This window comes from Elgaria multicarinata, chromosome 23 (genome assembly GCF_023053635.1).
Source record: "Elgaria multicarinata webbii isolate HBS135686 ecotype San Diego chromosome 23, rElgMul1.1.pri, whole genome shotgun sequence".
Lineage (NCBI taxonomy): Eukaryota > Metazoa > Chordata > Lepidosauria > Squamata > Anguidae > Elgaria > Elgaria multicarinata.
Genome location: NC_086193.1, coordinates 8,124,795 through 8,142,297, shown reverse-complemented (window position 1 = coordinate 8,142,297; position 17,503 = coordinate 8,124,795). Strand labels below are relative to the sequence as shown.

Sequence of the window (17,503 nt, the reverse complement as noted above, 5' to 3'; positions counted from 1 at the left end):
CTCCTTGTGCCGGAGTGTCCTGGGCTGGCGATGCTCAGCTGAACAAGGGGCTTGGGCTGGGGGGGGAGGGGAGGGGGGAAGACTCTGTCTGCCCCCTGCAGCATGGCTTTGGCCGCCCCCGTCCATGCTGACCCCACAGGGGCCACGGGTTCTTCTCCCTCAGCTTTTCTGCGAAGAGAGTACGACGGAGGTGTTTGGTTTCGTTGGGGCAGAGATCGAAACGTCAAAGGGGCGGGACGGAGGAGGCCCTGCGGATGCGCCCTGCGGTTTGGAAGGCAGCGGGACCGACTCCGACCGGTCCGTCATGGCCCAGGAAAAGGAGACAGCAGACCCACTGCTCCAGCCCAACTCCGCACCCCAAGAGGGAACTCGATCCAGTCCTGTCCGAGTCAGCTTTCGGCTTACAACGGACCCCTCGACGGCTGCAGTCACTGAGACAAGGAGTCCAACTGGGCCGTTGGTGCCGGACAGGCCTGCTGAGTGGCCAGGAAGTTATTTACATCTCCGATGCCAAGGACACTGAAATCGGGGACGGATAAGGGCACTTGAGCGGGGGCCAACAATGTCTCTGGATGCCTGTCCAGTCCCACGTGGCCAGAAATTAAAGGCAGCCCCTCCGCGACGTTCCCAGGGAGGGCGAAGCCCACAGCGAGGGCCTCCCCAGAGCACCGCAGCGGCTCCTGCTTGCCCGCCGTGGCCATCGGGAAGAACCCGGCGTCAGGGGGATTTGGCGGATGCTGTAGGTAGGCTGACGCCCGGCTGCCCACGGGCGCCTCCTCGGCAGGGTCAAAGGAGCAGTTTGTTTCCGAAGGGGTGCTGCACTCGTAGCCGTGGCCTGACTCGCTCGTGCTGCCCAAGCTGCAGGCTGCGCTCTCGTTGCTCAAGGGCTCTGTCAGGGGGAGGAGGGACAAAAGGCCTGGTTCACACATTACACATACACACTCCTGGATTTCAACGAGCAAAGCCTTGCTGACGGCTGGTGGCCAAAGGGCTACACACGGCCGGAAGAAGCTGTGCTTTTGAGCTGAAGGACGGCGACCCGGAGGGACGGAGCCCAGTGGGGGAGTCCCTGCTTTATAGGCGGAAGGCGGAGGACTCAATCCCAGGCAAAGGCACGGAGCTAGCAGCTGCTGGGAAAGGCCCTTCTCTGCCTAGGAGCAAATCAAAGGGGTGCAGATTTCTATGACTCCAACCCGCGGATTCCACAGCAGACCAGCTTTTTCCAAGTTGCACGGATTCCATGGACTTGCGGACCGTTGTTTTTTTTAAAAAAATAAATCTGGAATTTTACGCAAACGTAGTCATAGAAAAATACGTAAAATAAAAAACCCTGGGTGAAAATGCACATTCTCCCTATAAGCTAAAGCATGAAAATGCACATTTTGCACACAGGGGAGGGGCAAGAAATTTGTGTGTTTTTGCCAGTGCAGATTTGCGCAAATGCGAATTTGTGCAATTGTGGGAAAGAGGAAAAAATCCGATTCCGCCAAGAAGCAGATGATGGGACGGAAGGCGCCTGACAATCCACAAAACACAGACGGAACGGATTTTACAAAATCCGTCCATCCCTCTCCCTGTGCCTGAGTCCCTGCAGAGCCCCTCCTGGTCTGTGTAGGCCATCCTGAGATAGATGGAGAAACAGTCTGACGTAGGCAGGAATATAGGAAGCTATAGGAATATATAGGGATACAGGAAGCAGTCTTATACAAAACCCGATCACTGGTCCAGATCAACTGGTGCCCTCCGGATGTCAGCCCCAGCCAGCATGGCCAATGGTCAGAAATCCTGGAAGTTGTACTCCAAAATGTCTGGAAGCCGCCAGTTGGGAAATGCTGGACTACCCTGATTGGCAGCGAGTTTCCCAGCTCTACCTGGAGATGTTGGGGATTGAACTGCAGACCTTCTGCACGCAAAGCAGGAGCTCTGCCACTGAGCTATGCTATGAGGCCACTTGCCACATCTCTGCCTTAATCTATCTATCTATCTATCTATCTATCTATCTATCTGGAAGTTACTTGTGGACACTTTCTGTGGGCAAGGTCAGAGCAGACTAGGCCAGCCTTCCCTGGTGCCCGCCAGATGTTTTGGACTTCAACTCCCATGAACCCCAGACATGTTTTCGTAGCTGCTTGGATATCTATCTCTTCTTTTAAAATTATTTTGAATTACTGCTGCTGCATATATATATATACACATACATATGTGCGTTTGTTTTGTCATCAAGCGTTGTTGAACATTGTGTGTGTGTGTGGCGTATGTCTCCCTGAGAGCTTCACCTAAAGGGTGACTTGTAAATAGAATGAATAAACAAAATGGTCAGGAATGCTGGGAGTTGTTATCCAAAATACCCGGAAGGCATCAGGTTGGGAGAAGCTGGAGAAGAGGATATTGAGCCAAGCAGCCCTGATGCGGCTTCTGGCTGCTTCCTGTATTCTTATGGATTTGCTGGGACTGGTTTTTTTCTCGGCGGCTGGACTTGGACGTTTCATAGAATCACAGAATAGTAGAGTTGGAAGGGGCCTCTAAGGCCATCGAGTCCAACCCCCTGATCAGTGCAGGAATCCACCTTAAAGCATCCCTGACAGATGGTTGTCCAGCTGCCTCTTGAAGGCCTCTAGTGTGGGAGAGCCCACAACCTCCCTAGGTCACTGGTTCCATTGTCGTACTGCTCTAACAGTCAGGAGGTTTTTCTTGATGTCCAGCTGGAATCTGGCTTCCTTTAACTTGAGCCCGTTATTCCGTGTCCTGCACTCTGGGAGGATCGAGAAGAGATCTTAGCCCTCTGTGTGACAACCTTTTAAGTACTTGAAGAGTGCTCTCATGTCTCCCCTCAATCTTCTCTTCTCCAGGCTCAACAGGCCCAGTTCTTTCAGTCTCTCTTATTTATTTATTTATTTAATTTATTACATTCCTATACCACCCAATAGCCGAAGCTCTCTGGGCGGTTCTCTTCATAGGGCTTTGTTTCCATACCTCTGATCATCCTGGTTGCCCTCCTCTGAACACGCTCCACGTTCCTACGCATGTGCAGAGTGCCTCCCCCTTGCATCTGACTAAGCACAGATCTCATACACAGACACATATATGCATATTTGGGAAGAATCAGGAAAACTCTTAGCAGCCCTGAGGGCAAACTGGAAGGCGGTACCTGTGCTCTCCATCGTCAGGTGATCGGTGCCAAAGCGAGCGTCCAGGCAACCGCTGGCCGACATGATTGGTGGGGAACCACGTGAGCGGCTGGAACTTTCTACTTCTCCGCCATCTAAGAAATTGTCCACATAATCCCTACAGGGGGGAAACAGAAAAAACCAAAACCAAACAAATGTGTAGATGATCATTTCTGAATGACTGGATTAAAGCTGGCAGAGCAGGGAGCCAGGTGTGTCTGCACCCCACAACTGCCCTGCCCCAACGTTCCATGGTCAATGACCACACTCAGACCTCATTGGGATTTTGGGGGATACCCTACACCCTTAGTGTTTTTTTCCTAATTGTTTTTGATACTTTTTGGGGGTACTTTTCTTTCGAGGGGGAGGTTATCATAGGGATAAATGTTGTACTGGAACAGTCTCAAATATTCGCTGATGTGCACGCTCTTTTAAACTATCTACCTGCTTCTTGGAAATTAACAAATGGACAGTGTAAAAGGATTTCTATTGACTGCCAATGGCACAATCCTATGTAGGTTTACACAGAAAAAAAAGCCTTACCACTTCCAGCATTCCCCAGCCAAGGGTTACACAAAGGCAAAGCAGTTGCACGACGGGTGCAAGCGGCTGAGTAGCCCAAGCACAATGGCGCAATGAGTTGCACAAGCACAATGCAGATCTGCTTGCACAACCACGCTTACACAAATGTAACTTTAGCTGGATTCTTCTCTTGCCCATATATCAGGATATCACAGTTGGACACAGCCTGCAGTCCTACTGGGGAAGCTGAACTCTCTGGAGAGGAGAGAAGCAGTGGGCCTGACAGGGTCCTTACCGGACTGTTTGCGTTTGCATAAGCGGGAGAAGTCAGCAACCAGGAGCCTCCTACTCTGTGCACTGATGGGGCTGCAAGAGGGGGGCCGGAGAAGCCTGGCTTCTGAAGAGAAGGGCCAAATGTCCCAAGGCTAAGCTTTCCTCAGAGAGCCTGCCCTGAGTGGACAAAGTAGGAGTCCCCCGTGTCCTGGACAATGGCTGGCGACAAGTGGGTACAAAGAAGCAGCAGTAATATCCTCCCATGATCCAGCATGGCTCAGGGTCGCTTCTTCTTGCTATGGCTAAATAGTCCTCTGTCTGCTCTATTCCAAACTTCTCAGGTCAACCTGCCCCGTGGCCCTGGCCCTGGTGTGTGTCTACGCCCTTGTCATGCCTCCCTCGGATTCTTCCGAGGATGAAGAGGCATGGCAGGTGGCAGATCCGGGTGAGGGTCCTAGCGCAGAAACAGCTCCAGAGCTCTCACCGCCGGATAATGACCAATGCCCTGCTGCAGCCCCTCCGTCAGATTCAGAGGACCAGGTTCCGCTGACCGCTGCAGAGCGAAGGAGGCTCAAGGTGAAAGAGCAGCAGAGACAAAAAGCCTGCCAGAAGACTGGGGACTAATTGCCAGCAGCCGCTCCAGGGCGCTGGAGTTAAATGCAGCTGGAATTCACAGCCCAGCGCTGAAGCGCAACGTCGAATCGACATGACGGCTCTTCTCAGCCTGTTCCTAGACCCTGAGCCCTGCCCCACCTGAACTTCCCTGGATTTTGAACCCTGGACTGGAAAAAGGACTCTTCTCTGCCAATTGGCTTCGAAGCCAATTAACCTCCCAAAGACATGAGTCTTTGTCTCATGTCACCCTCCCTTCTTCCCTGGCCCTGATGGGTTTATTTGCTGGTTATCTGCAGGAGATTTACGGCCATTCCTTGTAAGTCAGCACTGGCCAGCCGGCAAAGCCTGACAGCCGGATGCTCTGGCTTCCCATGCGCCTGGCCGCCTGCGGCCTGGCACTGCCAAACGTTACTGATTGTAGTCCACGCACGTGGCTTCAGGGTGGAGGACATACTTCTTCCTTCCAAACCGCGTCTGCTGGGTGAAGTAGTCGTAGCGCTCTGACTTCTTCCACATGTAATAGTACTCCACGCACTCGCCCACCGACCGGGTGCGGACCTGCAGACAAAGAGTAGTGGAGGAAGAGCCGAAGCTGAGAAAGGCTGGGATTTGGAGGGAGAACCTGCCTGGAATCAAAGCTGCATGAACAGGGTGCACAACATCCCGAGTGGATTACTGTAACGCGCTCTACGTGGGGCTGCCTTTGAAGACTGTTTGGAAACAGCAGCTGGTTCAAAGAGCGTACAACTCCCCTGTTAAAACAGCTCCACTGGCTTCCAGTCTGTTTCCAGGCACAATTCAAAGTGCTGGTTATCACTCTATGGCTCGGGTCCAGGTTATCTGAAAGACCATCTTCTCCCCTATGAGCCTGCCCGTGCTCTGAGATCTCCTGGGGAGGCCTTTCTCTCAGTCCCACCAACATCCCAGGCACGCCTGAGGGGTACGTGGGACAGGGCCTTCTCGGTGGCTGCTCCAAGGCTCTGGAACTCCCTTCCAGGGAGGCTAGGCTGGCTCTCTCTGTGCTACAGTTTCGGAGGCAGGCAAAACCTTTTTTGTTTCAGCAGGCTTTTGGAACTATACTGGACCTGTGTTAATGTATTGGATCCTCCCCTTTTAACCTGTTACATATTTTTTTAAATTTTTTTAACATGTTTTTAATTTTACTGTAAGTTTAATTCTATTTTAACTTTTGTAATTTATATTTATATGTTTTAATTGTACATGTTTTAATCTTGTAAACTGCCTTGAGTCCCAGAAAAAGGAGGGATATAAATAAATAAATATCATCATCATCATCCCAGAATCCTTTGCAATGCACTGGATTTCTATGGGAATCATTTGAGGGGCTCTTTGATAGGTGAATCAACATTTCCTGATGTCCAGAATCTGGCTGGACATCAGGAAAAACTTCCTGACTGTTAGAGCAGTACGACAATGGAACCAGTGACCTAGGGAGGTTGTGGGCTCTCCCACCCTAGAGGCCTTGAAGAGGCAGCTGGACAACCATCTGTCCGGTGTGCTTTAAGGTGGATTCCTGCATTGAGCAGGGGGTTGGACTCGATGGCCTTAGAGGCCCCTTCCAACTCTACTATTCTAGGATTCTATGAAATAGCCCGCAGTAGTAATAGTAATCAATAACAACAACAAAAAATAATAATAAATACATTCATCATCTAATAGAGTACTTTCCAGTGTTCAGAATACTTCACATACATTATTTAGTTTGGGAAAGGCTACTGTAGATTGTAACCTTGGTTTGTTCTTATTGATTGTACATAAACAGCCAACCAGATGCCTCTGGGAAGTCTGCAAGCAGGACATGCAGAATGCAGTCGTCGTCCCCACCCCACAGTTTGCAGTCCCGGGCTTTTGTTATTCAGAGGTAGACAAGCCCTGAATATGGAGGCTCCTTTGTAGCTCTTATAAGACCCTAAGGACACCAAAAGGTCCGTCTCATCCAGCCTCCAGTTTCCCAACAGTGCCCAATCCAATGGCTCCAATAAGAAGGCCGTGTGCGGGTCGGTCACAATACACAATACATTCAATGCAAGCAGGTGGCCCCATACAGTCCAAAGTCCTGCCTGTGCTTCTGCAAGCCGGTGCTTTCCCAGAAGCCCTGTGGGTAATTTGCCCGAGCGAAGACATGCACTGTGGCTGCTGCCCGTTTACCTTGTTCGCTTGAATAAGGTGGAAGTTTTTCCCATGGACCCGAAACCCGTGTTCAAAGTTCCTGCATTCCTCTTCGCTCCAGGCACAGAGCTCATCTGAAAGGAAGGCAACAAAAAAGGAGACGGGAATTATTTGTAAAAGACATCCGTTTCCTTCCTCTCTCTCCTCTCTCATCTCACACTATCGCCCCGCTCGTGCTCTTCGCTCCTCTGATGCCATGTTTCTGACCTGCCCAAGGGTCTCTACTTCCCTTGCTCGGCTTCGTCCATTTTCTTCGGCTGCCCCTTACGCCTGGAACGCTCTACCAGAACATTTGAGAACTACAAGTTCAACCGCAGCTTTTAAAGCTCAGCTAAAAACTTTTCTTTTTCCTAAAGCTTTTAAAACTTGATTTTGTTCTGACTTTATACTGTTAGTTTTACCCTACCCAGTGCCTGTTTACCCTACCCAGTGCCTGTTTACCCTACCCTGTGCCTGTTTACCCTACCCTGTGCCTGTTTACCCTACCCTGTGCCTGTTTACCCTACCCTGTGCCTGTTTACCCTACCCTGTGCCTGTTTACCCTACCCAGTGCCTGTTTACCCTACCCTGTGCCTGTTTACCCTACCCAGTGCCTGTTTACCCTACCCTGTGCCTGTTTACCCTACCCTGTGCCTGTTTACCCTACCCTGTGCCTGTTTACCCTACCCAGTGCCTGTTTACCCTACCCTGTGCCTGTTTACCCTACCCTGTGCCTGTTTACCCTACCCAGTGCCTGTTTACCCTACCCTGTGCCTGTTTACCCTACCCTGTGCCTGTTTACCCTACCCTGTGCCTGTTTGCTTTCTCTTCCCCTCCTTATTGTTTTATTATGATTTTATTTGAATGTAAGCCTATGCGGCAGGGTCTTGCTATTTACTGTTTTACTCTGTACAGCACCATGTACATTGATGGTGCTATATAAATAATTAATAATAATAATAATAATAATAATAATAATAATAATAATAATAATAATATTCTCAAACAAAATTGGCTTCTTTCTCGCTACCACGTCCTGCCGCCTTCCTCCCTCTCTTAGGACTTGCTGGATCATTCAGTGCAGGAGGTACAGCGGGAGCACTGCATGAGTCACTGATCTGGGCTTTCCTCCTTCTAAGTAGGGCGCATGTACTCACATTTAGTGACATGTGCAGAAATATCTGAGAGTGGGTAAATCTTAAGATTTATTTTTAGGGAAACCAAGATTGTTACCTGCCCTGGGTAATTCTGGGTGTTGAGATTTAACCAGGCCTTGTCCTCCTTGATGAATTTGGCATTCATAAGGGCCAGAAATGTGATATATTTTTTAAAAAACATTTAAATGAAAACCTGTGCTCCTAGGAAGCTGAACTTCTGTAGTCAGAGCCATATTCTGTGGCTTAATTCCCCCCTACTCGCAAATAGCCCTGACTAGCAGCAAAATCTGATCAGAGTGACATAGAGATCGTTCACACAACATGACAACCCAGAGTAAGAGTTGAGTATGAGTTGTCATAGAACTCTTGGTTGTCTATGTTTAACAAACAATGGTTTGTTAGTGCAGCTGGGTTCATTCAACACAACCCAGGATTCAACAACAACCTACATTCAACCCACACTCAACTCATCCTCTGAGTTATCGTGTTGTTTGAACCACGTCTAAAGCAGCATCCCTGGAAGTCATCACCTGCAACAAACTTTTATTCATTTAACGCATTTCTTAGCCGCCTTTCAAGACTGCTGTTTTCCCAAAAAGGCTTACAATGTAAGACGTAAAATACTGACTAGATCTGTATAACAAGTTCATAAAACCACAAATTAATTATAAAACCAATTTAAAAACGAACCATTAACAAAATGTACTAATGTTGTTCCCTGCCTCAATCCAAAAGGGAGAGGCGGGTAAGAAATAATAATAATAATAATAATAATAATAATAATAATAATAATAATAATAATTAAAAGCAGCATATATAATAAAGCCTTTCATTTAAATGTCAGTGACAATAATTTAAAAAAACCCCATGTCAAATGGACCCAGATTTATATCTCTTGGGAGGGGAGTTCCACAGCTCAGGGGCTGCCACTGAGAAGGATTTATTTATTTATTATTACATTCATATCCTGCCTTTTTTCCTCCAAGGAAACCAAGGCTGTGTACATAATCCTCCTCCTCTCCACTTTATCCTCACAACAACAACCGGACCGGACCCTAAGGTCATCTTCAGGGGTCCTTCTCTGTGAGCCCCTGCCAAAGGAAGTGAGGCAGGGGGCTACCAGGAGCAGGGCCTTCTCTGCTGTGGCACCCCGGCTGTGGAATGAGCTCCCTAAGGCGGTTTGCTTGGCACCTACATTATATGCTTTTAGACGCCAGGTGAAGACCTTTTTATTCTCCCAGCATTTTAACAGCCTATAAATAAATTTTAACTTGGTGTTTTAAATTTGTAATTTTGCATTGCTGCTGTTTTTATCTGGTTCAGCTTTTATATTGTATTTTATATTATGGTTTTATACTGTGGTTTTATACTTTGAATGTTTTTAATTTTTGTGAACCGCCCAGAGAGCTCCAGCTATTGGGTGGTATAGAAATGCAATAAATAAATAAATAAACCCTGTGAGGTGGGTTGGGCTTGAGAGTCCGTGACTGGCCCAAAGTCACCCAGTGGGTTTCCATGGCCGAGGGAGGACTAGAACCCAGACCTCCCGATTCCCAGTCCAACACTCTAGCCACTACACCACACTGGCTCTCAGGCTCACCAACTTTATAGATGCTCTGTTAGTTGCCAATGCCACCGCAGCCTCTCCTTGTCCTTATTTAATAATAATAATAATAACAACAACAACAACAACAACAACAACAACAACAACAATAATAATAGGAATTGTCCCACTTGCTTAGTGCTTTCAAGGGTTCAGAATGTTTCCCGTGCATTATCTAGGTCGGGGGTCTCCAACATGGAGCCTCTGGGTACTGATGTGCTCCCAGAAGTTTCCTGCCCCTCCTGGTTTTTATTTTCTTTTTTACACTTTTTTTTAAAAAATTGAAAACTAAAAAAACCCACACAACTGGGAGGCTGGCATGCTGCAAAACGAAGTGCTGCCCTCCAGTGCCATTTTTATTTGGGTTCAAAAGAGTGGCTTTGTGTTTTGGAGCTCAGAGCCTGCCCTATACATAGGTCTTTGGAACCTTGGGGCACAGGGGCAGTCTGCCTCCCATTGCTAAATGTGGGGGGACAAAGAGTGCAAAAGACCATCAGTGCCTTCAGATCATAACAACATAAGGACATCAGAAGAGCCCTGATGCTGGATCAGACCAAGGGTCCATCTAGTCCAGCATTCTGTTCACACAGTGGCCAACCAGCCATCGGCCGGGGATGAACAAGCAGGACATGGTGCAACAGCACCCTCCCGCCCATGTTCCCCAGCAACTGGTGCTCACAGGCTTACTGCCTCGAATACTGGAGATCGCACACAACCATCAGGGCTAGTAGCCATGGATCACCTTCGCCTCCAGGAATTGATCCAGCCACCTTTTAAAGCCATGCAGATTGGTGGCCATCGCTACATCTTGTGGTAGTGAGTTCCATAAATTAACTCTGCGCTGTGTGAAGAAGGACTTCCTTTTATTTGTCCTGAATCTCCCACCAATCAGCTTCATGGGATGACCCCATTGGGTTCTAGTATTTTCAGAGAGGGAGAAAAATGCCTCCCTGTCCACACTCTCCATGCTTTGTGGGTTTGCTGAAGGCATCTGGGTGGCCACTGTAGGAAGCAGGATGCGGAAGTGGATGGACCTTTGGTAAGAGCAAGCAGGGCTCAGCTTGGACTGGAGAGAGGTGGGTTCGAATCCCCGCTCAGTCGTGAAGTTCACCACGGGCCAGTTGCAGACTTTTAGCCTAAGCCTTGCAGGAGTCTTTGTGATGGTTAAAAGGATAAGGATGGGGACTGGCAAATGAGGGACACTTCCCTGAGCACTGGGGAGCGGGGAAGGCCATTTTTTTTTAAAAAAAAGTGTGACCTCAGGGGGACCTCAGGCCTGCAGGCCAAATCTGGCCTGGCTAGGGCCCCAATCCATCGCTTCTGTGGTTCCCCTTCTCCTAGCCCCCAGCTTCTGTACTGTTCCCCCCCTCCCAATTCTCAAAGGACAAACGCCTCTCCCAAGGCTTAGTTGTTGGCAGGAAGAGCTTTGAGCTAAAATGGCCTGGTATTTGGGGGCCCATTATTTCCTTTGGCCCCGCCCTGCCCACCAAGGGAAGGTGACCTCTGAGGGCTCCCGCAAATGGTGTTCAGCCCGAGGGCTGAAAGAGGTTCCCCACCCCTGGTGCAGGCAGTTCCAACGGGGGCCTGGGTCTCTCTCGCTCTCACCTCGAATGACCTTCACGTTGAACCGCAGTCGCCGCAACGCCTCTTCCGCATTGAAGTTGCACTTCACCAGTTCGTACAGCGCCTGCGGAGCACACGCGCACACAGGGCGCAGCGAGTTAGGCGGCTGCAGCTGGGGCGGCGGGGAGAGAGAGAGCAGGATGGCAGGGGGACAGGCACTTGGGGGTGGGGGGACACGAAGGAGCAGACCCCTGCCCAGAGACACAGCGACACAAGGGGCCAGGCAGGGGCCGTGGCTCAGCAGTGGAAGGCCCTGGGTTCAACCCAGGGTGCAAGGAGGGGGAGCGTCCAAGACGTGCACAAAAAGGGGGAGAGAAGTCTCAGGATGCCAAAGAGAGGTTTAGGATACAGAAGCCCGAGGCGTTCCGGCCTCTTGTCTTTTAGGCCTTCTTCGGGGGGCGTGTGTGTGTGTGTTATAACGTCTGCAGAATTGTTGAACGACTGCTTGTCTTTTGAGGGCGACTAGTTAATAATTCCTGCAGACCCCCTGAAGAAGGCCTGAAAAACAAGAGGCCGAAATGCATCAGGCTTTTGTATAATAAACCTTTCTTTGGCATCCTGAGACTTCTCTCCCCGTTTTTGTGCATGTCTTGGACGCTCCCCCTCCTTGCACCCTGGGTTGAACCCGGGGCCTTCCACTGCCTGTTTTTGTGCCCAGATTCAATCCCCCAAAACAAACAATGCCAAAAAAGCACACAACTGTGTACCGCCCAGAGAGCTTCGACCACTGGGCAGTATAAAAATGTAATAAATAAATAAATAAATTTAATTATTTTTATACGACACAAATAAAAGTTCTTTGTAGGACAATTAAGTCAACCAACTGGTTATATCTCAAGTCTGGATTTTTACACAATTAAGTAGGTGAAACAGATAAATGATGAATTGTTTTTCATAAATGACAGGCATCCGGTATTAATCCCGTTTCGTCAAGCGAGACTTCATCAGAGAAAGTTTCAGTTTTGCCGTGCGTGAGCAAATGCAGTGGGAGTATGATGTTCGCAGACTCTAAATAGTAGTCCCGTACTGTTTTTAGTTAAAGCCCTCCAAAAGGGTTTTTTATTCTTTGGCCTTGCTAGACCTAAGGTTTATCCCGGGATCATCCCTGCCTGCTCCCGGAATATCCTGTGTGTCATTTACATGAACAGGGATGACTCCGGGATGATCCCGGGATAAACCTTAGGTCTAGCTAAGGCCGCAGTCACTGGGAGGCAATCCAAACGTTTCAACAGCGGCAGAACTGTTAGACAGGTTTTGTACACAGTTGTGTGCTTTGGGGGCATTGTTTGGTTTTGTGGTTTGTTTAACGGCTGCTTTTTGGTTTGTTGTTCCAGATTCAATCCCCAGCACCTCCTGTTAGAAGGGCCAGGTGATGGAGAAGACCCTTCTTGGCCAGTGACCCCCAAGAGCCACGGCCAGCCTCCTCTGTGGGTGGGGATTTGGGGGCTCACAGGTGCTTTTAAATCAATGTACTCCCTGTGGCACACCAGCTGACCCCCAGTGGCACCAAGGACCTCCCCACCCACCCCGGACTGGGAATAAGTGCCACGCTCACCTGCTCGTTGTCTTTCACCGTCTCTCCTTCCGGAAGGCTGGCGATGGAGACCTCGTCCCACCTCCGCTTGATGGCTCGGTAAAGGAACTCTTCCACCTCTCTCTCTGGCAGGATGTTTGGGTCCCAAAGCAACTGGTCGTCATTTTCGTAAACTGGAAGAGAAAACGTCAGCGGCTGTGACCAAGGGGAGAGCTGAGACAAACACTTGCATCCTCGTAACCACGAAGTCAGGGGGCAACCTGGGAAGCCGAACTCGAGATTCACCCTGAGTCGGTACTAAGGGCCTGAGTGCGCAAGTTGCGATTTTGCAGCAGCAAGCAAAAGGTTTTGCAAGAACCTCCACTTTCACGTCAACAAAAGGGCCCGCTTCTGGCCCTTCTGACTGCAAAGGTCTTATTCATCAGCCATTCCACTGGCTTCTGGCATCAATTCAAGCTTTAGCAACACAGGAAGCTGCTTTAGACTAGCTCAAACTCTTTATTCATCTGGCCCATTGTTGTCTGCACTGACTGGCAGCAGCTTTCTAAGGTTTCAGGCAGAGAAGGTTCTCTTCCATCACATGCTGCTGCCTGAACCTTTAAATTGGAAGTGGCAGGGATCAGATTGTATGCATGCAAACAGGGGCTCCACCTGCTGCTTTTATAGTGGACTATATATACAGTTCTCCTCACTGCACATCTTGGGGAAAGTCGCCCTCAGTTCCCACCTGTGAAATGGGAATATTTATTGTTGTAGGATGGTTGTGTTTGTGAGAATGGAACATTAAAGATGATCTCCCCTGGACTTTTATAGCAGCTTATGCCTCGTAGCTCAATTAAGGCTGTCACACACTGCCTCAACTCAACTTTTAAAAACACAGTCTTGTAGAGAACAATATTTCTTTTATTAACACACTCGTTTTTTTATTAGCACACTAAGAATAGGCTGTATTTCCACGCTGGCCGCAGAGGAGGGAAAGCCAGGCCCCCCTCTGCAGCCAGCAGGGAAATGCAGGATCTGAGCCTCTTAGCAGGCTAGTAAAAATTGCTTTCTACCGAAGAAAACAAGGCAAGCGCTTCCTTCCTCCACAAGTAGGGAAGCCAAGCCAAATGGCAGAGGAATGGAGAGATCACTCCCTCCTCCGCCAGAAATCACCAACGCAAATAACTGACGGTGTGCACAACTGTTGATTACTGTGTCTCGAGCTCCGTCAACTATTTCCCAGGCCTTCAGAGTCACGAGGAAAGAGTGATGAAACAACCAACTGTTGTGCAGAAAAGGCTCGGCAGATGACACAATAGCCCACGGTGGACTATTTAAGCAACCGTTGACTACTGCGTCGTCCAAACCCAGTCTGTGTGTTGTGCGTGTTGCAGGGAAATGTCCTTCAGGTGCAGAAACCGGAACGGGAAGAGCCCAAGCTCACCTTCCAGAGTAACTCTGATTTCATGTTTTAAAAGATGAATCATAAAGCAGCGCCATACTTAAGTCCTTGCCCTGGTGGCCATAGGCGGCTAGGAATTCCAGTGAGGTGGTTGGAGTGTGGAGAGTTTAGATTAGGCAGGATTGAAAGTATTATATTTTTTTTCTTTAAAGCTTTTAAACAACAATAAACTTATTATTGTTTTGTTAGCTACTAAACACCACGTGTCAGCTTGGCATTATTTACCTGCCTTACCGTTATTAAACGCCCACCCCAGATTATACCCACAGTATATTTTGAGAGATCCTATATTAAACCTGTTTCCCTCATAGGAAAGGAAAGGAGCCTCTCGTGCCAGCACTTGAGTCATTGCTGACTCCTAGAGGGACGCCTGCTTTCGCTGACATTTTCTTGGCAGACTTTTGTAGTGGGGTGGTTCGCCATTGCCTTCCCCAGTCGCGGTTCCCTTTCCCCCAGCTAGCTGGGTACTCATTTTACCAACCTCAGAAGAATGGAAGGCTGGGTCGACCTGAGCCGGCTGCCTGAGAACCAGCTTCCGCTGGGATCGAACTCAGGCCGTGGGGAGAGTTTCAGCTGCAGTAACTGCCGCTTACCACTCTGTGCCACACGAGGCTCTCATAGCTAGGGGGAAAGTTTTAATTAACCCTCCCTCAGGTTTTCAGGTGGTGGCGCTTGGCCTGAGAAGAGTTGATGCAATGGGCCTAGCGAAAGGGCTGGTGACGTCACAGACTTGTGGCCACTGTTGGCCCAGGACACAGCTAGGAGGGGAGATGGCATTGGCGGCGGCAGGTGGGACACAGTAGCTGGTCACGCAGCACTGCTCTTCCCCTGCCCACGCCACCTGCGGTGCCCTGCTTCCTGCTGCTTAATGGTAGTGCTGGCCGTGCAGGGGCGGCATGTCCCCTGAGAACCCCCTTTCGTGCCTGGTTCTGACAGTGGAGGGACCTGTCACGAAGGGGGATTCTCATGGGAAGGGCAAAAAGGGGGTGGGGATAGGCAACAGTCAACCCTGTGTTAACAGTCAACTCCACGGATGACTATTTAGGGGGTACACCCAAGACAACATGATAACAGTCATCCGTGGGGTTGACTATTAGCAAAGGGTTGATTCTTGTGTCGTCCGAATGCAGCCATAGACACCACTGGCAATTGCAAACACAGCCTGGAGTATTACAGCCCCCCACCATTTCACTTATTATTATTATTATTATTTATTTATTTATATAGCACCATCAATGTACATGGTGCTGTACAGAGTAAAACAGTAAATAGCAAGACCCTGGCTTACAATCTAATAAAATCCTAGTAAAACAATAAGGAGGGGAAGAGAATGCAAACAGGCACAGGGTAGGGTAAAACTAACAGTATAGAGTCTGCACAACATCAAGTTTTAAAAGCTTTAGGAAAAAGAAAAGTTTTTAGCGGAGCTTTAAAAGCTGCGATTGAACTTGTAGGAAACTTAATTTCCTTTCTTGCATTTCTACACCGCCCAATAGTCGAAGCTCTCTGGGCGATTTACAAAGATTGAAAACCTTACAAAGACTGCCAAGGACCCTAAATAAAAGACTGTTAGCAGTTTGGGGGTGCTCCTGGATCCGTCGCTACAAATGACAGCCCAGATAGATACAATGGACAAGATTGCCTACTATCAGCTTTGGCAGATACGCCAGCTGTGCCCCTTCCTAGAGTTGGAAGACCTACAGACAGTAGTGCACGTACTGGTAACTTCAAGACTCAACTTCTGCAATGTGCTCTACATAGCGCTACCTTTGTGCCTAGTTCGGAAACTTCAACTAGTTCAAAACATGGCTGCCAGGCTGGTCACCAGTACACCTAGGGGTGACCATATTACACCAACATTAAAGTCACTCTACTGGCTGCCAATTAGTTTCCGGGCAAAGTATAACATGCTGGTTCATTATCTTTAAAGCCCTACATGGTTTGGGTCGAGGTTACCTATGGGATCGCCTTCTCCCGTACAATCTGCCCTGCACACTCAGGTCCTCTGGGAAGGGTCTTCTCCAGTCAGACAAAACTAGGCTGACAACCGTTACCCAGAGGACCTTTTCTTCTGCCACCCCCAGACTGTGGAATGGTCTGCCGGAGGAGATTAGTCTTTATGGCTGTCTTAAACTCGGAAACAGTGTTAAGTTGATGAATCTCTCCTGGCAGGCCTACCCAGATGAATTTTAAACCTAAGAATTTTAAGGTGTTCCGATTGTTATTTTAATATTGTATCGGTTTTATATGCTCTTTTAATCCGTTTTTTGCATTTGATTTATATTGTATTATTATATTTAATGTTGTTTCCCACATCGATCCAGAGGGAGAGGCAGGTAAGAAATAAATATATCATATTATTATCATCATCATCATCATCAAGCATAGTGTAAAAAACATTTACATGCAAATATAAAAACCGTCAGAAGGCCGCCCACCTTTTTCGCTGTGTCTGTTCAAATGGAGGAGGGGGACAGCTGCCTGGAATTGAGGCCCAATCATGATCTCCTGCAGATAGATATTAAAAATAAAATAGAGACAGAAAGAGAGAGGAGAAAAAGGACAGGACCTGGGAGGACCCGAATATCCAGATTCTATTGACCAAAGGTGTGTGCTGTGGGTTTATTAGAATCTCTCCCCAGGGAACTTGTAATACAGCCTGCCATGTCTTTAGGAATTGTAGTCCAACGCTTCCGGAGGGCACGAGGTTGTGGGGCAGGCTGTTCTGCCACACCCAGGGGTCCATGTTTCCAATTGCCACGGCGAATGCCTCACGGCCCTACAGCGAGGGACATGCGAGGAATCCCAGCCTTCCATTTCAGCCTGGGCAGACTTAGGCAAAGCACAGTCCGTCTGCTGGGCCTCAGCCCCACCCCGCCCGGGAATGGGGGGACGATCACGCTGGCTGAGGGCTCCAAAGACGTACCTTCTTGCAGTCGTTGGAGGGAATGGAGTCTTCTTCGGAGTCCTCAGCCGAGAAGGAAGCACAAGGAGAGGAACAAGGGCCCTTGTCTTCATCAGCAAGGAAGTTGGCTTTTGGAAAGATAAATCTTTTTTTGAAACTTAATTCTGTAACCACCGAAAGCAGAAAACAAATCGCACTTAGCAATTACAATTAACATGCATAGGATTGCACCCTTCATAGGAGATCTGGGGATTGAACCTGCTCTCGCTTCTGCCTGCAAAGCGAGAGCTCTACCACTGAGCTACGGCCCTTCCTGCATGCACCTCTGTGGTTGCACCATTGCTTCTGGCCAAAGAGGCCCTGCAGGTTTCCGAAACAATTAAAAAACCTGCCATGCTTGTTCACCAGAGTCAAAAGTGTGTCAAGACGATGCACGTCGTCCTCCTTTCAACTCTATTTTTTAATGTGCTAATTTTATTCACTGTATTATT

The 17,503-nt window shown here is 48.8% G+C and overlaps 1 protein-coding gene across 1 annotated transcript in view; it reads right to left on the bottom strand.

Moving 5' to 3' along the window:
- Positions 1 to 344: 344 nt before the first annotated feature.
- MIER2 (MIER family member 2) overlaps positions 345 to 17,503 on the bottom strand; it is a 40,809-nt gene continuing 23,650 nt past the window's right edge. The window contains exons 6-13 of the mRNA XM_063146913.1: positions 17,034 to 17,140; positions 16,546 to 16,615; positions 12,685 to 12,836; positions 11,112 to 11,193; positions 6,747 to 6,841; positions 5,032 to 5,135; positions 3,149 to 3,285; positions 345 to 889 (exon numbers count right to left, since the gene is read on the bottom strand). Coding sequence (XP_063002983.1) covers positions 429 to 889; positions 3,149 to 3,285; positions 5,032 to 5,135; positions 6,747 to 6,841; positions 11,112 to 11,193; positions 12,685 to 12,836; positions 16,546 to 16,615; positions 17,034 to 17,140 — 1,208 coding nt within the window. The 3' untranslated portion in view covers positions 345 to 428. The remainder of the gene's footprint in view (positions 890 to 3,148; positions 3,286 to 5,031; positions 5,136 to 6,746; positions 6,842 to 11,111; positions 11,194 to 12,684; positions 12,837 to 16,545; positions 16,616 to 17,033; positions 17,141 to 17,503) is intronic.